General features: G+C 43.3%; 1 protein-coding gene across 1 annotated transcript in view; it reads right to left on the reverse strand.

Moving 5' to 3' along the window:
- cntn4 (contactin 4) overlaps positions 1 to 10000 on the reverse strand; it is a gene marked incomplete at its 3' end in the record, with an annotated part of 91814 nt that overhangs the window by 44407 nt on the left and 37407 nt on the right. The window contains exons 5-7 of the mRNA XM_080846807.1: positions 2883 to 3086; positions 744 to 846; positions 184 to 368 (exon numbers count right to left, since the gene is read on the reverse strand). Of these exons, the coding sequence (XP_080702933.1) occupies positions 184 to 368; positions 744 to 846; positions 2883 to 3086 (492 nt within the window). The remainder of the gene's footprint in view (positions 1 to 183; positions 369 to 743; positions 847 to 2882; positions 3087 to 10000) is intronic.

Consider the following 10000-nt stretch of genomic DNA (forward strand, 5'->3'; position numbering starts at 1 on the left):
AGCCATGTGGGGCGATTCTTGTGGTTTCGCAATCCAATGCGATTTGTTTGTGACGAGTCCTTGTCTGAGTGAGTCTGACACGGTAGCCTCTCTCTCTCTCTCTCGCTCTCTTCGCTCTCTCGCTCTCTCTTTCTCGTTCTAGTTCAAATATTCATGCGCCCATGCCAGGATGGGATCACCTACCGTAGAAAGACAGTTTGCCTTTCACCGCGTTCCTCCCTCTGGCGTTCTCCGCTGTGCACTCGTAGATCCCGGCATCCTCCTGCTGGAAGTAGGGGATTTCCAGGACGCCGCTGGCTTTGCGCATGTCCACCTTCCGAGAGAAGGCGACGCCGTCCACCCTCCGCCATGTTATGGATGGGACCGGGCTATTTGTGGGGACAAGAGGACAAGTGGTTCAAAAACACAGTGACACCATTTTGTCTTCATTTTGTTCATGACACTATATGTGCACCTCAGAAAAAGGCTCCTTGCGAACCTTTCAATGACAATCTCTGTAACATTTTGAGATGATCCTCCAGGTAACGTAGCTATAATGAAATATATAAGGATAGAAATTCAATTCTAAAGACATGTTATTTTTAGCGGCCCATCTGCTCAACAGCATGATGAATGGAAGTTATACAGTGGCCCCTTACAATGACTGCTTGAATTTAGAGTCTCAATGGTATCATCAGAGGTAGCCATGGTGCAGGTCTGTACTATACCCATAAATCATAGTGTGTCAACCACACTGGACTTACTTTCCTAAGGCAAAACACTCTAGCTTCACAGTAGAGCCTTTGGCTACTGGGACAAGCTCTGGAAACTGCACTTCAATCTTTGGTTCATATTCACCCATCACACCTAAGAAAAAAAAGAGAATGTGGAATGTGAAAAAGAAGACAATTTCAATAATACAAAATCCACACAAGGCATTTCAAGAACAGAGGGTGGTGGTGGTGGTGGTGGCTCTGAAATACCAGAGCTCAGACTACTTGAGTTCTCTAAAAATAGCTTTCCAATCGTGCCTCTCTTAAGGCACTGTTCCTCATCACTCTGAAAGTGCCGCTCAAATATCGGGGCCGCAGCAAACAATCTCAGGCTCATGTTTGAACTGCACACACATACATGCACAGACACACACACACACAGATACACACACACTCACACAAACACACAAACACATCAACCCTAATTTCGCAAGGCACATGTTATCTCGCCTCTCGCACGGCTGTGAGAGCTAAGATCCTTATCTGCAGTGTCTGATGCAGCGCGGTAGCCAAACTAGACCTGCTGTGAAAAGAGACAGGTTGAACAGACGTAATCGTCTCCTCCTGGAACCTTTTCTGTGTGCCGCAAGCCAACTCTGACCCGCCCTGGAGCAGATAGCACAGAGAAAGACTGGCAACTCGATCGATTTGTGTTAGCTTTCGACAGATTATGTTTTCCGCAGATTCTATAGTTCGAAAGAACAGTCATTGCAAAAAAAATGTTGAAATAAAGGAGAAAAGCCATGTAAATACAGGATTAGGGGTGGCACACACACAAGCAGCCCCTTTTTAAAGAAAAATCTCCCACAAATAAAAGCATAAACCCCAGGGCTTACGAATATCTGTATTAAACAGACAGATCTGAGAGCGCAGCTTGTTTTGCTTAATTATAATTCACACAAACATATGGTGCAACACGCCACTGCGTGCGCTGGTGTAAGCTAGGCAATTCCCACCTCACTTTTTTGAGTACAGACAGGAATACTAGTCTGCGGCGGCACTTCAAGAACTGCTTATGTAAACAAGCGTCTGCTTTGGCCTCCGGAGAGGCAGAGGCTCCAGAGAGTCTCTGTGGGTGAGGCAGGGTGCTCAAACTGCGTGTTCCGCCATGGAACTCTGACACATCTGTAGACACCGAACAACGTTTTTTTTTTTCAAACAAGGGAAGCTACACAACCCCATTCTAGCAAATATATAAGCTTATGTCAACGCCAAACACCACAATACTGTCGTCTGTCCAATAACAATGACTGAATTCTCCACTGACAAAGATGCCATCACTGAAACAAAGATTCTAACAGAGAAATACCCATACAGACACTAAGGCTGTTTCACAGTCTAGACATGTTTTGATATACTATGTGTTCAGGCTCCAGATCCATCACACCACTGAAAACTGCAACCTGTTCTGTTTGTGATGGAAGAAGACTTTACCTGCATGGACTGGAATGCAGTGCTGTATCAAACAAAAGAGTCAGTGTCTCATGTGCAGTGTGTGTATCTGATCAAGACATACTGTATATGTTCTGGTCCGTGACTGTTCTGACAGCCATGAGTAGGGTTAGCGATGCAGTAACACAAACTACAACATGACTAAAGCAAACTATAGCATATATTTCTCCGACTGTCTCTTTAAGGCCTTTATGTGGATGAGCATGGGGACTATTTTTAACTTAACCATATCAAAGCACAAACCAGAGGAGTTCACTTGAAGATCACCCCTGAGACAAATGACCTTTTCATTAGGGAGCTGTTTGATAAGGCCAGCCTAGGAACAGCAAAACACATGCTACCAGGCCATCCTTAATTTGCAAAGAAACAGCTCATTAACCTTTGGTCATAATTTGTATTCCTAATAGAAAAAAAAGGCTAAGGCTATTGCTGATATTTAAGAAGCCTCATACTGAGCCGTCTTTCTAGTTCTAGAAACATCTGGTAAACTATACCCAGAACGATACTGCACACACACACACGCACGCGAACACGCACACACGCACGCGCTCGCACACGCACACGCACACGCACACGCACACGCACACGCACACGCACACACACACACACACACACACACACACACACACACACAGTGCAGATGGTGAAATGAAACAGGATTTGTTAAATGTGTCTCACCATCAGAGCGTAGCACTAGCGGAGTAGGTGGACCTTCTACCCTGGTCTTCGTGACGGTGTTGGTGACCACGCAGGTGTAGTTGCCCACATCAGATGGCTCCACCTTGGCGATGTAAAGATTACCCGTCTCCTGGGATATGAATCGTCGGCTGTCCTGTTTGACGACCGACGGGTACTTGTTAAAAATCCAGGAAAACGTCAGACCTGCCAATAACAAGAAAATACTTTTCAGGATCTCTCGTTGAAAAACATGTTGCATGAAATCAACACACAACTGAAATAAAACTGTTTTCAGATTTGTAAAAAAAACACACACACTCAGACACACAAAATGCAAAATATATGTGTGTGGATGTTGCGTTATTCTCTCCCCTCCTTTGCGCTATTCTCTCAGTGCTGTTGCCGGGCAGCAGATGTGTGGTGTTCTCTAGAGCACTATGCCCCCCCGTGAACTGCCAAATTACCAGAGGGGCTTCATGCCAGGGTGAAAATGAATGTCAGTGTGGGTCAGTAAGATGATAACTAAGCTGCAGCACAAAAAAAATCGACTATCAGGGATGAAATTACAGCTTGGGTAGTGTCTCAGTCTCAAAACATCTTTTCTAATTTTGAAAAATGTAACAACCACAGTGAACCAAATAGCCATTTTCATGGCACAGTGTCAGTAAATAATATCACTACGGTAACAACACTGTCATTCAGTAAATAAGATCACTACAGTAAGGCGCCTGTTATTCCTCTGTCCTTTTTATAAAATGTTAACATGCATGCATTTGTGTCAAGAATACAGAACACAATATAGTGTACACACTGTCATGTAAGCAAGGATTCTTTTTATATTTACATATGGATGTATTTCTCATAGCCTAAGTTAAGGTCGGAAGGGTTAATAAAAGAGTATCAATGACAACCACGACAATAATTAAAGGTTGTGTAGCGATTTATTTTAAATGCATTTTTGATTATATTTCAATTTAACTCAATTCAATTTGATGTATTTACCATAAAAATAATGCAATTTTCTCAAGGCACTTTATACAGCCTAGGGCCTGATAGTTCTTGAAATTCTTGTTACATTTTCTGACAGCAATGAATAAATAAAATGCACTGACAATAAAAATAAAACAAATCTGTCTTCTTGGCCTGTATGAAATGATTTGATGGCGTACCTGCCTGTCACCCTACCGACTGTACCTGCGCACCCTCTGCCTGTGCTAGGCAGACATATTGTTAAAGTTAGCGAGATAGTTGCAGCAGAAAGGCAGAGAAGGTGCAAGATGGCAGAATATGTTCAAGGGCTGTGTACCAAGGTCTGCATAGTTAACAAACACAAACACAGTCTGATATATCGGTCATGGGGGTTGCAAAAGCATACTTAACATGATGAGCTATAACCCAGCCGGTCATGAGGTAACAATGGCGATAACTGAGGGAGTTAAAGGTCCCGGAAAGTGACAACATGGTTGCTCTATTTCTGTTGGTCAAGTCATCTGGTTTGTTTCTTGGGGAGTTTGTTATTTGTATCTTAACAATAGCTAGTACGCTAGTAATCTATATGTTCACCGCATTGCAACGTTAGTTGTGTTCAATTTTCATTCAAGCCTATTTATCCTTTCCTATTCTTTATTTGCTTTGAGCAGAAAGTTTAACGTTGTTTAAGTTTATTTGTGTATTTATATAGTTGTGAGAATGGGACATGTGAATGAGACATAAGGTAGTTGGGTACGGTCAGTGATGGCAGCCATTTTCTGTGCTCCTCTCCCCGATGCTGTCTCTCGTGGACCCGTCCTTTAGCAGTAGTCAGACAGTGCGCCTTCTCGTGTTTTAGAGGAGTGGCTTTGGAGGGGCCTGAAGGTAGTGGCTGGGATTTTTTTTGGTTGTATACTTCGGTTGTGTATAGCTTACTCTTACTAGTTTCTTCAGCATCACCTATTCTACCTTCAAAACAACTTTTCTTATGGATATACAAATATTGTCTTTGAAATAATGTTGACAAACAGCTTACTATGAATAATTCAGTTATTCAGTGATAGTATCCTTATTGCCTCTGAGATACAAGTCATTCATGATGTGTTTACAGTACATGAATTAACTACAAAGCTTTAGAATCACTTAGTGTCAGAGCTCTATGCGCTTTGTAAAGTTTTAAATACCGTCACACTATGCACACTACCCTGCACAAAGCATGTCACGATGGCTGTTGGCAACACATACTATTTTGAGAGAATCACACCAGTAAGTATGTATGTTATGCTCAGTGCTTCCATCCATGCTAGACAAGTGAAGGCAAAGAGGTGCCAGGTTTTCATTTTTTGAGCCCTAACATGAATTTGTAATTACAGGAGAATAAGTGGAAAGCTCCCGTGTTTTAAAGGATTGGCGTTAAAACAACATGGGATTTTGTCTCTACAAAGTGGTGTACTGGTGCACAGATTTAGTGGGGCAACAGCGAGTCAACCTGTAAAGATTCTCATTCACAGGCATTCATCTGTAATGCACACCGTACCTGGAGAACTCATCAATGGCACTGATTAAGGCTTAGCTCTCTCTGTGTGTGTGTGTGTGTGTGTGTGTGTTTGTGTGTGTGTGTGTGTGTGTGTGTGTGTGTGTGTGTGTGTGTGTGTGTGTATGTGTGTGTGTGTGTGTGTGTGTGTGTGTGTGTGTGTGTGTGTGTGTGTGTGTGTGTGTGTGTGTGTATGGGTGTGTGTGTATGGGTGTGTGTGTGTGTGTGTGTGTGTGTGTGTATATATATGTCTCTGAGCCCTCCTCGTGAAGCTTGGCTTTGCATGATAATCCGTCTCACCCTCTGGTTGCCGTGACGTTCCAATCAGCAGCCATGAAGCTCAGTGCCCTTCTAACTGACAGACACGTAGCGCCTTCCCCCCCGCTGGGCCTAATCAAACCTATTCACTCGTTAGCGGGCCAGTAATTAAACAAAACACTCTTGGTGGATTCCTTCCTTGGCCTCCCTCTGACTGGCTGGTCATTTATCACAGCGGGAACGGGATGCACACCAGCGCTCCGCTCCTCATCCCCGACCACAGGAGAGGAGAGAGAGAGCGGGGGCCGAGCGCTCGTCCTCCAAGGGCCGCGTCCACCTGGGCCCGGGCGCTATACTTACACACCAAAGGTGAGGGCCACAGAGAGTTGGGTTGGAGAGGGGGAGGAGAAGAGAGGGGAAGGGAGGGGAGGGGAGCGCAGCGGAGCAGTCTGTTCAAAAGCAGGCCACCTCTCCTCTCCTTTCTCCCCCACCTGCTGAGCGCAACACGCTTCCCCGCGCCTTTTTCTCTCATGGAGAGGCGCTCGCAGTCAGTCGGGAGCTGGCAAGCAGAGTGTTAGCAACCGCACAGCACGCCGCGCGCTCCGAGGGGGATGCCGGCGCCTCCCCCAGCACTAATTTCTCCTGAGCGTCACTTTGATTCGCAGGAAGGGTTGATCTTTTTTTTTAATAATTTCTTTGAGCTTTCTTTGCTTCACTGCTCTTCTGTGGCATTTTTTTTCCTTTCACAATCTCAGCTCAGGTATGAAACACATGCACAGCTGAATTCAGACTGTGGTGTACACCACGGAAGGTAAACAGCAATTTCACCGTAATTGTTCATTATATTCCAGCATTGCTAATGGGTGGCCACCATCATGCTGCCATGCACCTGGTTTGATTGTTTACAGGTAGGAAATAAGTGTTGTGTTTGAAAAGGTCGCTGGCAATTACAGATGAACAGAAAGTAATTATGAGGGGACTCTTAATAGTCAAGGTCCTTGAGCACTGAAATATTACTGTAATGCAAATGAACAAAGTCCTTGTTTGTCAAGAAAGCACAGGGGTTCTTATTCCTGTATCTCATGAGAACATGCCTGTGCTACAGAATCTAAAGAATTAATCTGCACTAACAATAGAGTTAATGAACTAAGTTAACTTACTGAAGCTTACTTGGAGATGTATTTGCAAATCATCACCATGGTAACAAGGCCTAAGCAACACTTTTGCTTCAAACAGCATGCCCAAATCCAATATATATACAGTGTGTATATATATACACACACTCACATACAACAAAGAAATATTATTGTTTTCCATGAATAGCAAATGCAGAATGTGACAGTCAAGGTTTGAAATAATGATGTGTATATACAGTATATACACATCACATCACATCACATTGAACTGTAGGCAGAATTTGCCAATATATATATACATATATACAGTATATTGGCAAATTCTGCCTACAGTTCAACAGAGTACAATATATCTAAAACAACAAATCTGCCAAAAAAGCCAAACATTTTTATCTCCTCTTCCTTGACCAAGCTCAGCTGCCAAAGCAGTTCTCACCATCCTAAAACAGAATACAAATGCTACATCGACTATTCCACACAGTGTGGAGAAGTGTCTGAGCGTCTCTCTCTCTCTCTCTATCTCTAAAAGATGATATGTAAGGGAAGTGGGAGTTTTCACTTTGAAGAGTCCCCAGAGAGACGTGTCAGATGCTGACAAAATACAGAGCACATTATGGCAAAGACTGCAAAGGTTGCAAAACCGTTCTGAAGAGTCAACATGAAATGAAAAAAGGCAGTAAAATATCCTACATGGCTTGCTGCAAATGTACAAACCAAGAGAAATAAATGAGAGGGGCTGCATTTCTCTCGGACAGAAATGCTGAAATTATGAAATTACTACAATCGAGTACAGTCAAGAGAATCTATCATAATATGGCCAGGCTTCCATCTGCAAGCTTGTAGACTTTGCATAGAACTGGGCTCCATAACAAAACAAAAAAACAGTAGCTTTCGACAAACATATAGACATATACATTGATAGATAGATAGATAGATAGATAGATAGATAGATCAATAGTGTACTTAATTTATCCTCAAAGGGAAAGTGTTGCAGCAGCAATTCACATACATGACAAAAAGCATACATTACTTTAAAAAACACATGCAATGGGGTACGTAAAAAGATTGTACACAAAATTAAAAAAGATAAGATGTATATATATATATACAGTATATATGTATATACGTATATACATAACTATTACTATACTAGATCAAATATAATATTATATATAAAATATTATATCTAATATATGGAATATAACTTGCCACACTCCCAGTGGTGTAGTCCAGGGTATACGCAAGTATAAGGAGTATACCCACGTATTTTTCAGTCAACATTACGTGTACCCACTTCTCGAAACAGGCCGTTCATCCTGTGCTGTATGGGCTGCTTAAAAAAAAATCAAAATTAAGAGTATACCCACTTCTCCAGGGACCACTACACCACTGCACGCTCCTTATTACAGAGGACCTGAAGAAGCCTCCGAATGAAGACTCTCTGCTGCAATAGGGCTCAGATACACATACGCGTCTTTTTTCAGGCAGAAACGCTTCAGTAACGCCTTGGCAAAGTGCGGCGGCCTAAACAGAAGCGGTGCGCTTCCCTGCCTTGCGCTGGAAAGTTGAGAATAGTTCAACTTTTAAGCGCACCTAAAAAACGCTTCAAAGACGCAACGCGTGGTGGAGAAGGGGCGCACGCTTTAAACGCGCCGTACCATAGGAATCAATGCATTTGCTCGCGTCCCGTTTTTACAAAAACGCGTATGTGTATCTGAGCCCTTAGTAGGTATTAGGTATTACTGTAAGGTCTGACCAGTAATTTTAGGGATAAAAGCAAATGTATACGCTGCTGTTTTGAGGTCAAATGTTGAATTCATGAGAAAATCCGAACACTTAGTAGAGAGACTTCTTAGTTTCCCTTTAGAAGTCTAATCAAAGTGCGGAGAGGAGCAGAGCAGTCTCTCTACAAAGGAGCGTCATGACCAGGGCAAACCGTTAGATCTAGGCTTAATGACAAATGATTTAAAATGCTTGCACAGGCATTCCTAATGTGTCTATTAGTGTCAGTGTTCTGAGCCAACAATTAAAAGCAGCCTCTTGGCTTTGCTTACAGCATCTAAAGCGATTAATATCTACACTCTGCGGGACATTGCAAACCCCCCCCCCTCCCCACCCCTCACCCCCACCCCCCCCCCCCCCCAGGCCCAGCCCAGCAGCAAGGCCCCCTGGGATACCTGTGCAGAGCAAGCACTTTAACAACACAATACATATTCATCTCAACGGGGAGAATAATTACTAGAAACAAAAGCAAAGTAAGCCTGCATCAACAGACAGAACAACCCATCGATCAAAGCCATAGGCTAGGGGTGGGTAGGATGTGGGTCCAATAACAATAGAAAGGCAGAGGTTATTGGGAAGTTTGTTTACGACAGGCCATATTCAGAGTTTGGGGTTGTGTCTGTGAAGAACCTCTCATCCTCATTATGTGTTATCAATGTCAGCTTCTAATAAATATTCATTCTGATGCAGCTGCCTGATCATCATCTGGTATTAATAATAAATGCAAAATTCCGTCTGACAACAATGTGTGCATTCTTAATTACTTTGCTCAACGCCGCATGCTGGGAATCATCTGGAAAAAAAAAGCTAGAACAAAAAGGGTACTAATTGTTATGTTGAAAAATTGAACAACCCCAAGTAGCGTTGAGTGAACACTAACTCATTACCCTTAGGATTCGGTGATTGTGGGGTGGGGTGGGGGGTAGGGGGTGGCATTTCACTTTGGGCCTACCGAACAGGTGGAACAATTCTAGCCCCTCATAAACAAACTCATGCTGCAAGCTAAGATGAATATGCATCTATCTGCTGCTCAGTATATAAAAAAAAATAAAAAGGAACAACTATATATATAAAAAAAGGCCACATAGCCACTCCGACTGGGCCATAGCATGGAGCGCACTTCCCTTAAGTTCGCTCCAGGCTCAGAGAAATGTCCCTCTTTGTCTTTTTTTTCCTTTCTTCTTTTTCTTTTTCTCATGTCTCTTTACAAGAGCAGACAGAGTGCACATGGTCCAGGGGCCAAGAAGGAGAAGGAGGAGGAGGAGGAGGAGGAAGAAATGAGGAAGAAGTTGCCGAGAGGAAGCTTCTGGAAGCTTCTCTATTCTTAGTGTGTCTCCGGCGAGGGAGAGGGGCGATTTCAGTCTTGAGTGCACCTAAAAAGGTCTCCCCTCCATTAGGAAATGGAGGTCAGCTGCATTAGGTCCTGCGCTAAACAGAGT

Source organism: Sprattus sprattus, assembly GCF_963457725.1.
Source record: "Sprattus sprattus genome assembly, chromosome: 10".
Classification (NCBI taxonomy): Eukaryota; Metazoa; Chordata; class Actinopteri; order Clupeiformes; family Clupeidae; genus Sprattus; species Sprattus sprattus.